Below are 17725 nucleotides of genomic sequence, written 5' to 3'. Positions count from 1 at the left end.
TATATATACACTCACCCGAAAAAAAAGCGGTACACTGAAAATGTGGGAAAAATTCATCAAATTTCAACTGACGATAACTTCGTAAATAATAAAGATAGAAAGTTCTATAAAATATGGAAATGAAGCTAAAAATCTCTACTTTAAGAATCAATTTATTTCAATGTTGCAAAATAAATTTATTGAAAATGGCGGATGACAAAGCGCGAGCATGCAAAATTGAAAAATAATGGTTCGAGTTTGCGACGGTGCACGGTATAAACAAAAAATTGTAGCTTATTGGGATCAAAAGCGTACGAAAGTACAGAGTCTCCTCTTTAAAATGCTTTTTTATGCATCTTGATACGATGATTTTTCGCCGAGAGATTCGCATTTGAAGAAAAAGGCAGATTCTTACTTCAAATGCGAATCTCTCGGCAAAAAATCATCGTATCAAGATGCATAAAAAAGCATTTTAAAGAGGAGACTCTGTACTTTCGTACGCTTTTGATCCCAATAAGCTACAATTTTTTGTTTATACCGTGCACCGTCGCAAACTCGAACCATTATTTTTCAATTTCGCATGCTTTTGCTTTGTCATCCGCCATTTTGGAGAAAGTTATCACACATTATTGCGTTATGAATTTTCGAACACTAGACATCCAAACTTTTAAAATGGTTTTTAAAAAATCCTGCTAGCTGTATTACGTGCCGAGATATTCAATTTTGAACCAGACCGAATTGCAAGAATAAGAATTCTGTGGTTATCAGCTCCGCGGTATTTTAAAACTCCAAACTCTCCTTACGGTTATAAGTGTCAATTCTGCTCTTGGCGTTACCCAGGATCAACGGCGTGGACGTGGCAGAAATCTGATCCCGTGTGCACATGTTGGCACGTGTGTATGTGTGTGTGTGTGTGTGTGCGTGCGTGTGTCCGTGCGTCCGTGTGTGTGTATGTGTGTGTGCGTGCGCGTGCGTGCGCGTGCATGCGTGTGTGTGCGCGTGCACCACTGGGATAAGGACCTCATGGCTCGTTAGATCCACGATATTTTACGACTCCAAACCCTCCCGGTGGTGCGTGTACAATTGTGTGTGCGCGCGCGTATATTAATAATGGGTATGACCTCCTCGTGCGCGTATTACCTCATTCATGCGACGAGGCATACTTCTTATTAGTGTTCTAATTTCAGTCTGCGTAATGTCATTCCACTCTATTTCAAGAACTCTTTGAAGTTCTGGCAATGACTGAGGAGCAGGTATATGATTTCGTACTTTTCTGTTAATATTGTCCCATAGGTGTTCAATGGGATTTAAATCTGGACTCATTGCTGGCCATTCGAGTCGATTTATGCCAACTTCATCGCAGAAATCAAGCACTTTTCTCGCAACGTGCGGTCGAGCATTGTCTTGCATAAACAAAAAGTCCTCTCCGATGAAGTGCGCATACGGAACAACGTACGGTATGAGTACGTCTTCCACGTATACATCTGCGTTCATGTTTGCGTCAAAAAAGTGGAGATCTGTGTGAGCATTCGCAGAAATTCCTGCCCAAACCATTACAGAGCCACCATTGTAGCTAGGCCTCTCACTTACAGTACAGTCTGCAAATCGTTCTCCAACGCGACGGTATACTCGTTCTCGTCCGTCTGAAGAATACAGACAAAAACGAGATTCGTCGCTAAAAAAAACGGTACTCCATTCTGCATATGTCCAGCCTGCATGCTCGACAGCAAAATTGAGTCGAGTTACGCGATGGCGACGCATAAGCGAAGGTACATTTGCTGGCCTGCGCGGAAAAAGACCGTGTTCCGCTAATCTGTTTCGAATAGTGTCAACGGATACATTACATTCGCGGACATCTCTTAAATTGTTTCGAATTTGAACAGCCGTTCGATGTCTGTCTCTTAATGAATTTAAAACAATAAATCGGTCATCGTTTTCATTCGTACAACGAGGACGTCCCGAACCAGGTCTTCTTTGGACAGAATTAGTCTCCAAGTACCTAGCATAAGCACGTTGCACGGTTGACACTGATAAATCAAGTGCCTCAGCAACGTACCTTCGACTTCTCCCATCTTCAATTAACGCTACAACTTGAGCAGCTTTTTCAGGACTTATCGTCGCCATAATTGACCAATAATTTCAATGCGAAAAGATTAATTATTGTTTACTTTGACGAAGTCGTACGAATAAGTAACGCGTCTCGAAAGAAAAAGATCAAGAGAAATCAAGCACTCTTCTCGCAATGTGCGGTCGAGCATAAACAAAAAGTCAGGGCGGAGAAATCACAAAAGATCTGCAGACATCTCCTTCGGATGCAAAACAATTGATTGAAAAATAATGGTTCGAGTTTGCGACGGTGCACGGTATAAACAAAAAATTGTAGCTTATTGGGATCAAAAGCGTACGAAAGTACAGAGTCTCCTCTTTAAAATGCTTTTTTATGCATCTTGATACGATGATTTTTTGCCGAGAGATTCGCATTTGAAGTAAGAATCTGCCTTTTTCTTCAAATGCGAATCTCTCGGCGAAAAATCATCGTATCGAGATGCATAAAAAAGCATTTTAAAGAGGAGACTCTGTACTTTCGTACGCTTTTGATCCCAATAAGCTACAATTTTTTGTTTATACCGTGCACCGTCGCAAACTCGAACCATTATTTTTCAATCAATTGTTTTGCATCCGAAGGAGATGTCTGCAGATCTTTTGTGATTTCTCCGCCCTGACTTTTTGTTTATGCTCGACCGCACATTGCGAGAAGAGTGCTTGATTTCTCTTGATCTTTTTCTTTCGAGACGCGTTACTTATTCGTACGACTTCGTCAAAGTAAACAATAATTAATCTTTTCGCATTGAAATTATTGGTCAATTATGGCGACGATAAGTCCTGAAAAAGCTGCTCAAGTTGTAGCGTTAATTGAAGATGGGAGAAGTCGAAGGTACGTTGCTGAGGCACTTGATTTATCAGTGTCAACCGTGCAACGTGCTTATGCTAGGTACTTGGAGACTAATTCTGTCCAAAGAAGACCTGGTTCGGGACGTCCTCGTTGTACGAATGAAAACGATGACCGATTTATTGTTTTAAATTCATTAAGAGACAGACATCGAACGGCTGTTCAAATTCGAAACAATTTAAGAGATGTCCGCGAATGTAATGTATCCGTTGACACTATTCGAAACAGATTAGCGGAACACGGTCTTTTTCCGCGCAGGCCAGCAAATGTACCTTCGCTTATGCGTCGCCATCGCGTAACTCGACTCAATTTTGCTGTCGAGCATGCAGGCTGGACATATGCAGAATGGAGTACCGTTTTTTTTAGCGACGAATCTCGTTTTTGTCTGTATTCTTCAGACGGACGAGAACGAGTATACCGTCGCGTTGGAGAACGATTTGCAGACTGTACTGTAAGTGAGAGGCCTAGCTACAATGGTGGCTCTGTAATGGTTTGGGCAGGAATTTCTGCGAATGCTCACACAGATCTCCACTTTTTTGACGCAAACATGAACGCAGATGTATACGTGGAAGACGTACTCATACCGTACGTTGTTCCGTATGCGCACTTCATCGGAGAGGACTTTTTGTTTATGCAAGACAATGCTCGACCGCACGTTGCGAGAAAAGTGCTTGATTTCTGCGATGAAGTTGGCATAAATCGACTCGAATGGCCAGCAATGAGTCCAGATTTAAATCCCATTGAACACCTATGGGACAATATTAACAGAAAAGTACGAAATCATATACCTGCTCCTCAGTCATTGCCAGAACTTCAAAGAGTTCTTGAAATAGAGTGGAATGACATTACGCAGACTGAAATTAGAACACTAATAAGAAGTATGCCTCGTCGCATGAATGAGGTAATACGCGCACGAGGAGGTCATACCCATTATTAATATACGCGCGCGCACACACAATTGTACACGCACCACCGGGAGGGTTTGGAGTCGTAAAATATCGTGGATCTAACGAGCCATGAGGTCCTTATCCCAGTGGTGCACGCGCACACACACGCATGCACGCGCACGCACGCGCACGCACACACACATACACACACACGGACGCACGGACACACGCACGCACACACACACACACACACACATACACACGTGCCAACATGTGCACACGGGATCAGATTTCTGCCACGTCCACGCCGTTGATCCTGGGTAACGCCAAGAGCAGAATTGACACTTATAACCGTAAGGAGAGTTTGGAGTTTTAAAATACCGCGGAGCTGATAACCACAGAATTCTTATTCTTGCAATTCGGTCTGGTTCAAAATTGAATATCTCGGCACGTAATACAGCTAGCAGGATTTTTTAAAAACCATTTTAAAAGTTTGGATGTCTAGTGTTCGAAAATTCATAACGCAATAATGTGTGATAACTTTCTCCAAAATGGCGGATGACAAAGCAAAAGCATGCGAAATTGAAAAATAATGGTTCGAGTTTGCGACGGTGCACGGTATAAACAAAAAATTGTAGCTTATTGGGATCAAAAGCGTACGAAAGTACAGAGTCTCCTCTTTAAAATGCTTTTTTATGCATCTTGATACGATGATTTTTCGCCGAGAGATTCGCATTTGAAGTAAGAATCTGCCTTTTTCTTCAAATGCGAATCTCTCGGCGAAAAATCATCGTATCAAGATGCATAAAAAAGCATTTTAAAGAGGAGACTCTGTACTTTCGTACGCTTTTAATCCCAATAAGCTACAATTTTTTGTTTATACCGTGCACCGTCGCAAACTCGAACCATTATTTTTCAATTTTGCATGCTCGCGCTTTGTCATCCGCCATTTTCAATAAATTTATTTTGCAACATTGAAATAAATTGATTCTTAAAGTAGAGATTTTTAGCTTCATTTCCATATTTTATAGAACTTGCTATCTTTATTATTTACGAAGTTATCGTCAGTTGAAATTTGATGAATTTTTCCCACATTTTCAGTGTACCGCTTTTTTTTCGGGTGAGTGTATATAATAAAAATTGGAATATAAACTTACCGTTTTTATTCGCTTCCGAAATCGATCGATGAAAATGAAATAATAGAAAGGCTATATGCCCACGTGCATCCTCCACTTCTCCATCACCGAAAGTACTTCTCATTTCGATAATTTCACCCGCGATAGATTGCAAGTTTCTGATAGGAGGCAAAATGCCCCAAGCAAAATAGCACCGCTAGCACTGCACTAGGACACACCCCCGCAAATTTCGCAAACACTTCAAAATTTATTTCATCGTTGTCTGATAACAACGATAAATACCTGCTCACATCGAGTTCACACAAAGCGCGTGACAGTAGTAAGCATGTCTCGACGGTTTTTCTTAAATTCTCAACCATTTTCGCGTACTCAAGATAATCTCGCCCGAATTCACGATACGAAGAAACACGACGCGTGTTGTCCACTACGCTGAGAATTTTGAAATGCAATTTTTTCCGTCTCAAACTCTTATTTATATTCTTCAGTCGGATTAAAAAAATTAATCGACTTCAGGTTGTACATCTTTCACAAAGATTTCCGCACATTGGCGGCAACTTTACAAGATGTATATTACTTTAGTGTTCGAAGAGTTTATCAGACAAAGAAACATCATATACCCTTCGGACGATGTCGATATTCTTTTCTTATAACTTTTTACAACTTAATTGAGGGTTAGTACGTGAGCAAAACTTAATTTCGAAAACTTTCACAGTAATAAACTTTCACGTGCAATATAAAAAGGTTTGCACATGTTTACCCTATTGTAAATTGCTTCTTTTTTTATGACGGTACGGGCATTTCCGATCTTTTTTTTGTCTAACCCTTTAGATCCCATATGTTTAAAATGTAATTTTTCCAGGGTCCAGGTGTAAATAAATAGTTTTATTGGGTTGGAGATTTATAGTTTTAGAGATTTTTAGGTTGAAAGCTCGTAAAACTTCCATTGACTGCAATATTTTAATTTTTTCTCAGTCCTCAGTCCTCAGTTTCTCAGTCCTTTTGTACCCTTTGATTTTTTTCCGAATAATTGTAATGCGAGACTGTGCAGGATGTCAGCACACGAACCGATGTCGTTGCTCCTTTTATCAACGGTCGTTTTTAAGAGAGTTCGAGAAAATGTAGAAGCAATAAACATCGTATCCAATCAGATGACTCTAAATTTTTATGCGCACGCATTTTCCCACTACTTTTCCGATTTTCTACTCCATACGATTGGGAAAATTTTAATCATTTGTTTTCTGACATTCGAACGTGCGGGTTCAGCAGCAGCAACAGTAAACAAGATACAGCATTTTTGTATTTCATTTTGTGTCTACGTGAAAACTAACATCATGAGTAAACGCAAAGAAATTTTAAATTCTGAACATCACGAAGTGCGCGGTGACGTTCCCGGAGCAAGATACTTCAATGGAGAAAAATTTGAGCAGAATTATATGCTGTTAGCCAACACCACTTACGGACTCAATATTCCTCAATATTCCTCATATACGAAAAAATTCATGTTGGGTTGCAAACTTCAATCAACGATGACGAGTTTGATTTCCATCCCGCTGTTAAATTTACTTCCAAGGGAGCCGAGAGCATTTGCTTCAACATGGTGGAGTGGCAGCAATTTCAAGAAATCATGGAACTTATGGCTGATTATTTAAATGGAAATAGTGTTAAGTCTAACTTTATTATTATCAAGAAGATAATTATAAATTTTACCACCGCCTATGGAGCAAGAGCCCTGCTATTAAAATATCAGGAGCAAGAAGAGCCTTCTTCGGGAAGTAGCTTGACTGCAGAAGAAATCATCTATACTCCGAAGAAACCACGGACATATTTGTACGCAATAGCAATGCAAAAGACTACTTTTCTCGGACTGGAAAACTTGCTCGATTGCGTAAGCGCTAATTTAAATCAGTTAAATATAATCGCAAACAGTGTTAATGATTGCTCTAAATATCTTATTAATGAAATACAAGTAAATTTACCCAACAAAAACTTCATCGAAAGTGACATTGTAAAACACACTATAAAAACTAATTGTCACGATATTCAACATAATGTACGTTTGCAACTAAAAGATTTAACATTTCTCGATACGTACTTTGAAATAATATTTTTAGAATTAATTGCACTTTACTTCAATCAAATTGTACGGATAATCAAGTTGCAGCGAAAATTGTAATCTATACGAACGTACATTTTTCTTGCATATACGGATTTGTTTATGACTCTCTGAATACTCTACAAATAAATGAAATACTTTTTTCTATAACGTTCAACCATGTACTTTTAAGACAAATTGTTGCAAATAAACATATTTTGGTATTTCATTTCTTGCGTTCGTTTCCTCCCCCTTTTCGCATGTTCCTGCACGCTCCACTCGCCATCGTCAATCCTTACAGCACGCTTAATCTGCGAAAACGGGTGGCTGATGCTCACCCCGTTCACGCAATATCGCACGCGCGGCCTCTTAATCATCACACCAAATATCAAACTAAAAGTCGCATGATTATTCGTCGTTGCGACGTCATTCTTTTGTTCGCTATACGTGCCAGAGAGTCCGGGGTACCTCATATAGACGCGGCCCCAGTATAAATGCGCCCCTTCCCTTCGCATACTAGAGGCGACTGTGTGACGTCGTTTGTTTACATGCTCCATACCTGCAAGAGAGTCCGGGGTACCTCATATAGACGCGGCCCCAGCATATATACATCCCTTCCCTTCGCAGACTAGAGACGACTGTGTGACGTCGTTTGTTTACATGTTCCATACCTGCCAGAGAGTCCGGGGTACCTCATATAGACGCTGCCCCAGCATAAATACATCTCTTTCCTGCCAGGTCCCATAGCCATAAATACGACACTACAACTTACTTCAATAGATCTATAGGTAGCCCAGCAGACTAGGAGCAGGACTAGAAACCCTGCGTTCCAGGTTCGAACCCAACTTGGATTTTCTCAATTCGGAAAAAAATAAAAATTTACGTCATCCCACGTTCGCCTGCCATAACTACAACCCTACAACTTACTTCATTAAATCTATAGGTAGCCCAGCAGACTAGGACCAGGATTAGAAATCCAGCGATCCAGGTTCGAACCCAGCTTAGATTTTCTTAATTCGAAAAAATAAAAATTTTCGCCATCTTGTCAACAGCCACCATCTTGTAGACGTACGCCATGTTGGGCCCACTGCCGCCATCTTTTTCCCCTTCCTTCTCTTCACCCTGTGACGTCATTTGTTTTGACGCCAGACCAAATGTAGGTCAGTGGGTCAAATATGGGGTAGGTGGTGGGGGTTTGTTGTGACGCCCCATACCTGCCATATACTACTCCTGCTACAATGTAAAATAAAGTTCGAACAGCCCCACCCAAAAAGGGAAATACCTCAGTGCACTAAATGCCAACGATATGGCCATACCAAGAACTTCTGCCGTGGAGCAAGATATGTTAAGAGGCTACATACACCTAGAGACGTAAAAAATAGGCCTTTTTCTCGATTTTTTTTTTAGAAATGTAATGTATGTAGTTAATCCTAGTTTTTTTTTATTTTAAAGTACGTTGTTACGACATGTTTCAGAATAAATTTGAAATAGAAATATTTGAAAATGGCGGAGATATTGTCCTCGGCGCAAGACCATGTTGAAAAAATGTGCTCCGCGGTACCAGATACAGCTTGTACAGGACTTGTTTGAAATAAACCAAACTAGAATTTTCTTAAACTGTATGAAATTATATATAGTTTTTATCGTGGCCGATTTTTAAAATATTGATTTTTGACAAAATAGCGGCCGTTTAAATAAAAACAGTGATTTTTTAGGGTAAAAATCGGTCGTTCTTTTAGCTGCAAAAAAAATAAGGACTCTAAAAAAAATCCGCCACGATGAAGACTGCTTTTTTTGTGTAGATTAAGCCCTTCAAATTTCAAGTAAATCGGTCCAGCCGTTTCCGAGATATTTCTGGTACGCGTTTTGAAAACATGGTTTCGAGAAAAACGCGTTTAAAGTTTGACATTCCGATAAAAACGTTGATACGCGCTTAGACCTTTTTCGCTATATCTCCGACAATTTTCAAGGAATCACTTTGAAACTTGCAGGGGATATTCTCAAGACCTTATACTTTTTGAATGTGCAAAAAACAAAAAATGCATTTTTTCAGAATTTCTAGGTGTATGTAGCCCCTTAAGTGTGCAGACAATCATAAAACCGCAAAATATCTAAGAAAAGGAAGGGCAGATGACGTAAAATGCGTCCTATGTGAAGGCAACCACCCTGCGAATTACAGGAAATGCAGACTTTACAAGGAGTTACAAAAAAATACATACCGTCCTATGAGGAAGAAAGAAATCATAACTCCTCTTAAACAGGTTATTACAATACAACCAGAGAAATCACTACCAACTCGCTCTTATGCTCAAGTTACTGCCGCTCCACCACGACTAAGTTTTAATGAAAACACACCTTAGACCATAGCGCTGAGACAATAGCGCAGTCCAACGAAATTCTTTAATTAAAGAATATGATGAAGAGTTTCATGGAAAAAATGGATTCCTTACTTAATATATTAACCATACTTGTCACAAAGATCTCAAAATGACTCAATCGCTTAAAATAGTAGCCTGGAATTCCAATGGCTTGGCACAACATATGAGTGAAGTAAAAACATTCATACTCACACATAAAATAGACATAGTGTTAATCTCAGAAACACATTTTACTAATAAACATTATTTTAAAATACCTTTTCACACTGTATATAATACTATGCACCCCGATGGAACAGCACATGGTGGAACTGCCATTATCATAAGAAATAACATTAGGCATCACAAAGTAGGAAAATACAAAAAGGAGTTCTTACAAACAACCACAATAATGGTGGATGACTAGACTGACGGTATCGCTATTTCGGCAGTATATTGCCCCCCCCCCCCCTCTCCCCAAATTTGCGATCACCAATGAACAATTCGAGACCTTCTTTAAGACTCTAGGCAATCGATTCATAGCATCAAGCGACTATAACGCCAAACATCAATTTTGGGGTTCTAGGTTAGCAAACCCAAAGAGATGTGTACTCCATAAAATTATTGGGAAGTCTAGCTTGGATATTTTATCACAATCCTCACCGACTTATTGGCCAAGTGATAGAAAAAAAGTCCCAAATATCATCGACTTTGGAGTTATCAAAGGAATATCAAAGGCGTACTTTGAGGTGAAGATTAGTTTGGAATTGTCCTCTGATTATTCTCCTTTAATAATTGACGTACACAAAAAAATAGTTACGAAAACTCAACCTTGCTTTGTATAGTAAAAAAACGCTAGCATCTCTTTCGGGAACAGATTAATAACACACTAAATCACCAAATACCTTTAAAAAATCAACATGACATAATTCAAGCTATGGAGCACTTCAACACTGCGATACAGCAAGCAGCTTGGAGTGCGACACTAACAGCTGGTCTTATAGAACGTTAGACTGAGATTTCAGCAACTATAAGAAAAAAATTATTAGAAAAACAAAGGTTAAGGAAACAATGGCAGCAATCCAGAGCACCTAAAATAAAAACTAAACTAAACAAATCCATCAAAGAACTAAAGAAAATGCTCTGTGACGAAAAAAACGCAAACATACAGATGTTTTTACAAAACTTGAGTCTACTAGAGACATCGGACTACTCCCTTTGGAGAGCAACAAAAAAACTGAAACATCCGCAATGGACCTCTTCACCCATTCTGAAACACGACGGGTCCTGGGCAAGGACCAATCAAGAAAAAGCTGATGTATTTGCTGAACATTTTTCCAAGGTATTCACACTAAATGCTAGGACAGTGAGCACTGAGGGAGAAAGAGCTATTTACGAACGAATAGGAACTAGGCAGCATAAGGCTGTTAAAATAATAAAATTCTCCACTAGTGAAGTAGATACTGCTATCATAAAACATCTAGACGCAAATAAAGCCCCTGGCTACGACCTAATCACTGGTCGCGTCCTAAAGAACTTCCGCAAGTGGGAATTATATATCTAACGCAATTATTTAATGCTATTTTAAGAATTAATTTCTTTCCGCTACAATGGAAAGTGGCCCAAATTGCCATGATATTAAAACCTTGATATTAAAAGGTAAAAATCCTGAGAATGTTGGATCCTATAGGCCAATAAGCTTACTCCCTATCTTGTCTAAGCTGTTTGAGAAATTGTTGCTACAAGAACTAATCCCAATAATAAATAAAAATCAGCTTCTACCAAATCATCAATTCGGTTTCCGACATAGGCATTCTACAATCGAACAGGCCCATAGAATCACAAATAAAATAATGTTTGCAATGGAGGCAAAGAAGTATTGCTCGGCTGTGTTTGTCGATGTCTCGCAAGCCTTCGATAAAATCTGGCATGATGGGCTTATGTATAAAATTTATTGCAACCTACCAGACAAATTCCATGCAATTCTCAATGGTTACATCAGTGACAGGTTCTTCTTCATAAAGCAGCAAGAAGCTTTAACAAATATCTATAAAATACATTCGGGAGTTCCGCAGGGTAGTGTTCTTGGCCCAATGTTGTACTTGTTATATACGGCAGATCTTCCAATAACCACCTACACTTCTACCGCTACATTCGCTGATGATATTGCAATCCTTGCAAATCACGGTGACCCTGTTGTAGCATCGCAACTACTTTAAAAAAATCTAAATTCCATACAGAAATGGCTGGAACTATGGAGGTTAAAGGTTAATGAGATTAAGTCAACCCATATAACCTTCACAACACGAACAAAAACATGCCCTACGATCTACCTAAATAATACACCGATTCCTCAAGCAAATGATGTCAAATATTTGGGCATCCATTTTGACAAACATCTCGCATTAAATGGAAAAAACACATCACTAGCAAACACAAGCAACTAGGCCTTAAATTGAGAAAAATATATTAGATGATAAATAAAAAGTCTCAGTCTTATTCCTTGAAAATAAGTTGTTAATATATAAAGCAGTATTAAAACCTATATGGACATATGGACTCCAGCTATGAGGCACGGCATCTAACATAACATAACATAACATAACGGAGGAGCGTTCCTCTTTCGAAGCACCGCCCGCGGCACCCAGATATTGTCCATTGTGCCTCCCCTCATAAACTTACTCATAAGAGACCTGTTTTTCTCCAAAAGAAAATCAGATCCCTCACCGGCAGCTCCCTGATCTGCTCGGACCCAAGTAGTGCTGAGCCTAGCATCTTGTGTCTCAGCCCTGCATGTGCAGGACAGTCGCTGAGTACATGAAGGCTTGTTCCCCCGTCGTCTCCACATGCCCTGCACCTGGATGTATCGCTACGCTTAAGCTTGTACATATGGTAGTTTAAGGTGCCATGACCCGTCAGTATCTGTACCGCTGTCCTGGCATCTCTCCTACTCAGAGCCCTTATGCTCCAAGCCAGTTCCCTATTAGGAGTATCTCCCATCAGAGCTCTAGCCTGTCTATATTTGGACTCAGATTCCACTCTCTAGTGTCTTAGATGTTCTCTGCGGAGCTATTCTTTAATCCTCCCCCTTCCTAGGCAAAAGGGGATTCCCAGAGCCGGCCCCGGTCCTACCATCGTTATTTCTAAACTTGCTCTTGCCTGCTGGTCCGCACATTCATTACCCTGGATGCCTGAGTGACCAGGCACCCAGGTAACGATGATTTCTCTTTCTCTCGCCAATTCGTCCAGAACGCCTCTGCACTCCTGAACCAACCGCGATGTTATTGTCGGAACCCCCAGCGCCTTGATGGCCGCCTGGCTGTCCGTACAAATTCTGATGTGTTCTCTCGCTTTTTCCCTACTCCGCACGGTCTGAGCACAGCTTAGGATAGCCACAATCTCCGCTTGGAATACCGTGGCATAACTGTCGAGAAAAATGCTCTCCTTCCATCCCTCTCGACTGCCAAAGAAGCCGGCCCCGGAGCCCGTGTCCGTCTTGGAGCCGTCCGTATACCAGACATCCCCTCCACGCACTCGAGCCCCTAAGTTTCCACCTTCCTTTTCCCATTCCTCCGGCCTCGGTATATGCACTTTAAAGCGCCTATCAGAAGCCCGAATAATAGGTATTCTGTCCTGTCGCATCTCGAATATCGGATCTAACAGAACGTCTTCTGGCAGCCTCGTATGCCAGGCGCCCTTCTTCCATTTTAGTTCGCATCTCAGACGGTATGCCGCCAATGCTGCAGCAGCCACCACCACCTGGTGAAACGGCTCGATGCCGAACATTACGCCCATCGCCGCCACTGGTGTTGTAACCATAGCACCCAGGGCCCCTCTCAAAATCAGAGCCTTGACATGCTCCAGCGCAACTTTGGCTGTTTTCTTTCGCACCCTAGTCCACCATACTACAGCTGCGTATGTGAGTCTGGGGCGAAGTATGGCTGTGTAGATCCAGTGTATCATACTCGGTTTCAAACCCCAAGTCTGGCCAAAGGTCCTTCTGCACATCCAAAAATACTGGCACAAGCTTTTGCACCGGCTACGAAGGTGCTCCTCCCAAAGCAGTTTTCTATCCAGGATAACTCCCAGATATTTCACTGATTTGGTCGGAACTAACCTTACTCCTCCAAGAGTGAGTCCCACAATAGTGCCCACCTTGTATTTGCGAGTGAAGACAGTAAGACCGGTTTTCAGTGGATTCACCGCTAAACCTGTCCTCTGACATCACTCTTCTACGACTTCCAGTGCCCCCTGCATGAGCTCTAGAAGCGTCTCTAGGAAGGGGCCTCGCACAAGTATTGCCACGTCATCCGCGTAGCCTTGTGCAGTGAAGCCTCTATCGTCCAGTGCCTTTAATAATCCGTCTGCTACCAGGCACCATAAAAGTGAGGAAAATACTCCGCCCTGCGGGCAGCCTCTTCCCACCCAACCACAAACTTTCGCAGTTTCCAGCGAAGTCATCACACGTCTTCCTAGCATGCCCCAGATCCACTCGACGAGCTTCATCGGGACACCTCTTCTGGCGGCTTCCTCACACACTATCTCGTGCGGTGTGTTGTTAAAGGCGCCCTCTATGTCCAAGAAAGCACCCACTGCGTAGCCTTTCCTTTCCAGCTGCTCCTCAATAAACGCTACCGTCTGATGTAGAGCAGTCTCGGTGGAATAGCCCGGACGATACGCGTGCTGATTTTTATGGAGAGGATGCCTCCACAGAGTTGTCTCCCTCAGATACGCGTCCACCAGCTTCTCCAATGTCTTAAAGAGAAACGATGTTCGGCTAATTGGCCTGAAATCCTTTGTCTTGGTGTAGCTCGTTCTTCCCGCCTTTGAGATAAGCACTACCCTGGCCAGTTTCCATGCGCTGGGTGTGTAGCCCATCGCGATACATGCTCTTAAGGTTCAAATCAGTGGGCCCACGATCTGTTCCAGTCCCTCTTGTAAAAGAGCCGGAAAGACGCCATCCGGTCCCGCTGACTTGTAGGGCTTAAAGGTGTTAATTGCCCATTTGACCTTCTCGGGCATGACAATTTTGGCCGCCATTCGCCAATCCGCTTGTCGGGCTCTTCTGAGTGAGCCCGGCTTATATGCAAATAGCTCTCCCGGCTCCCTATGGAAGCCCGGAGAGCTCACTTCCAGTAGATGCTCCAGACATCGCTCTCCAGTCACCACCATCCCATCAGGGAGTGCGATGGCTTCCAGGGTCGCATCCGGGTTCCTAGCGAGGATCCTACAGATTCTTGCCGTTTTGGGCATTCTCTTTACTTACTCGCAAAACTTCTTCCAGCTTTCCAGTTTCGCCCTAACCACAGAGTCTCTATACTCCTTCTGTGCCCTCCTAGAGAGCTCCCAGTCGGATTGGCGGCCCGTGTTCCTAGCTCTATTCCAGGCCCTGCGAGCCGCCACTCTGAGACCCTGCAGTCCAGAGGTCCACCAGGAAGTTTCTTTACTATTTGCAACCGCTCTTTCGGGGCAATTACTTTCGTAGCAGTTTACCAGAGACCTCTGCAAGTAGTCTACACAGGTCTTCAGTTCGTCTTCTGTCCCGTGCCTTTTAGGGAAGCCTCTGAGACTGCTAGCCAGGTCTTCCTTATAAGAGTCCCACTTGGTTTTTCTCGGGTTCCTGAATTTGACCTCCTTCTCCCTAGCCTTAGCTATCCTGAAGGTGATCTGCCTGTGGTCTGAGAGCGAGGGCTCCGTCGAGACCCTCCACTCCACTACCTCCTGTATCAACTGCCTGGAACAGACAGTGATGTTGAACACTTCTCTTCTCGCTATAGTGCAGAAGGTGGGCTCGTCTCCTGTGTTGAGAATCTCCAGATCCGTGGATGCTAGGAACTCCAACACTTTCCTTCCTCTTTCATTGGTGTCCGAGCTTCCCCACACAGTGTGATGCGCGTTAGCGTCACATCCCATGATTAGGGGAAACCGCTTCTCTTGGCAGTATTCTGCCAGTTTTATCACCGGTGCAGGCGGCACCGCCTCCCCCTCGTCATGCGAAAAGTAGGTCGAGCAAACGACCATTTTCCTCCTGTCACCGGAGTCTGCAGTGAAATCCACTTCTACAGCCGCAATGTCCCTGAAACACAAGTGAGGTATTAGCTGGGCTTCCATACCCTTGACGGCCACGCAGACCCTGGGCCGATCCACTAATGGGGCCCTAAAGAGCCTACCGCAAGCCGCCAAGCCCTTGATGCAACCCCGGATTACCCAGGGTTCTTGCATCAGTGATATGCATGTTTGCTTCCCAGATTGTTGCCTGGCCAAAACAACCGAGGCCCCTTTGCTGTGATGCAGATTAATCTGGGTAAAGGCCACCCCTCCCAATCCCGCCATTTAACTACGAGACCGTTTTAGAAGGTTCTTCCTTATCCCCCCTTACCCCCCCTCCCCTTGGGTCCCACTTACCCGAAAGGCAATCCTGTCGAGCCCAAAGAATGGTTTGAAGTCCAGCGTTCTCAATTTGAGGACACTAGACTCCGGGACACCGAGGACTAGGTTCCCACCTTCCTTGGTGGCCCCTACCCCCTTCGCGAACACTTTCCAGCTCGCGGTGACAAGACCCGGGTTCTGCTTCTCCAGCCGCTTCAAGACCGTGGCCGCGCCTTCGGGAGGTCCCGGTACCCAAACCACCGCTCTGTGCTGCCTTTGAAACGCGTCCATGCTCATCACCTTGAGCTTGGCGCCCTCTCACGGAATGATGCCGCCGATCCGCCCCACGAGCCAACCCAACGACGTCTCGTCCGCGCATCTTACCACCACCGCACCGCTCCTTAGAGAGGTGCTGTGGAATCTGGGCACCGGACCCTCTTGGATCTTGTCGATCTCTTTCGAGACCGCACCCCTCAACAGAGTCAACTACTCTGCAGTGATCTCTGCCTCGGGATAGCTTTCCGCCGCAATCATCCTCGCCAGAAGGTCAGCAGCGTCCGCATAGGCATGGTGCCCATCGTGAGCCCTTTGCCTCTTCAACGGACGGCCGCCCGATGGAGGGGTTTCATTGGAGCCCTTCCGACGTTTACCATCAGTGTGCCCCTTCATCACCTCTGCCGGTGTACAAGGGGGAACCACGGGAAGAGAGCGAGCCTCTTCCAGAGCCTCTGCTTTCATCCGCTTCGCCCTCCTTCTTTCGGCCCCGCACCGGTTTTTCTTAACTGGAAGTGAAGCCTCCTGCCGCGCAGTCAGGCCGGCTTAACTTCCGGAGCCCTTAAGGGTCCCGTCCGTCACCACCGTCCCAGCTCCTTCTCTCGGAGACCCGTCACGCGAGCCCTCCCGATTTCCCACTTCGTCCTCTAAGTTTAAATTATTAAGAAAGTCCATAGTGGTCCCACGAGTAGCTAGGGAATTACACGGTCCGCCCACGCAGAGCCCCGCATGCGTGGGTAAGGCTGGATACTCTGGGGTTTCACCCGGTTCCCCAGAGGCATCGTTCGCGACACTGCTCCCCCAGTGACATGCAGCCATCGCCACGATGGCTTACAACTTGGCTTGGGGAGCTGGTCCGCGGCAATGGTCTTCCCTTATCCTCCACAGGGTTTTACTTCCGTGGGGCCAGGTTATAACTGCCACTACCCAGCAGCACTGAGTCCCTTCAGAGAGCTCACACCTACTGGGCGTCCTCCTATCCGCCACCTTGGAGACGTGCCCGGTGGGTAGCTCAACCCCCGGGGCACGGCATCTAACTCAAATATTAAAATTCTGCAAAGATTCCAGTCTAAGGTCCTTAGGATGATCACAAATACACCATGGTATGTTACTAACGAAATACTCCATCGTGACCTAAATGTTTTAACTGTCAAGGAAACAATCAATGACTACAAACTAAAATATCACGACAGACTAAATGTTCACCCTAACTGTCTTGCTACTGAACTCATGAAGGAAAAAAGAATATTACATAGGCTTAAAAAGAAGATACCATCAGACCCATTAAGTAGAAACTAACATAGCCAAGTAAAACACGCAAATGTAACATATACAGAATTTAAATAATGTATATATGAACGTATAAGGATACGGCAATGGCCGTTTACCTTGCTTGTCAATTGTATCTAAGCTATAAACATTGCTGAATGCTCAATGCTGGGCAGCTTGTAATAATCTGGGATGCCATATAAAAAAAAAAAAATGTTTATAAATAATTAACTATAAAAACATCTTTATCTTTAGATTTTCATCTATTGAGGCCTTTGATTATAATTTTGTTTTAAAAAATTTTTATTATTAATGTATTATACTATATGTTCTATAATAATTGTAAGTGATACTTAAAGTAATTACGCGATACGTACGATGCACCACCGGTGGATACGACACGTACATCCACG

At 43.3% G+C, this 17725-nt stretch overlaps 1 protein-coding gene across 1 annotated transcript; it reads right to left on the bottom strand.

The window, feature by feature from the left end:
* Positions 1–12083: 12083 nt before the first annotated feature.
* Positions 12084–13364, bottom strand: LOC137000688 (uncharacterized). The gene is made up of 2 exons (XM_067358027.1): positions 12534–13364; positions 12084–12413 (listed from the first exon to the last, which is right to left on the bottom strand). The coding sequence occupies exons 1-2, from the start codon at positions 13362–13364 to the stop codon at positions 12084–12086; spliced, it is 1161 nt and encodes a 386-aa protein (XP_067214128.1).
* Positions 13365–17725: the final 4361 nt, after the last annotated feature.

Source organism: Linepithema humile, chromosome 6, assembly GCF_040581485.1.
Source record: "Linepithema humile isolate Giens D197 chromosome 6, Lhum_UNIL_v1.0, whole genome shotgun sequence".
In the NCBI taxonomy this organism is placed as follows: domain Eukaryota; kingdom Metazoa; phylum Arthropoda; class Insecta; order Hymenoptera; family Formicidae; genus Linepithema; species Linepithema humile.
The sequence above is the reverse complement of the archived record's forward strand: the minus strand, read 5'-3'. Positions and strand labels throughout refer to the sequence as shown.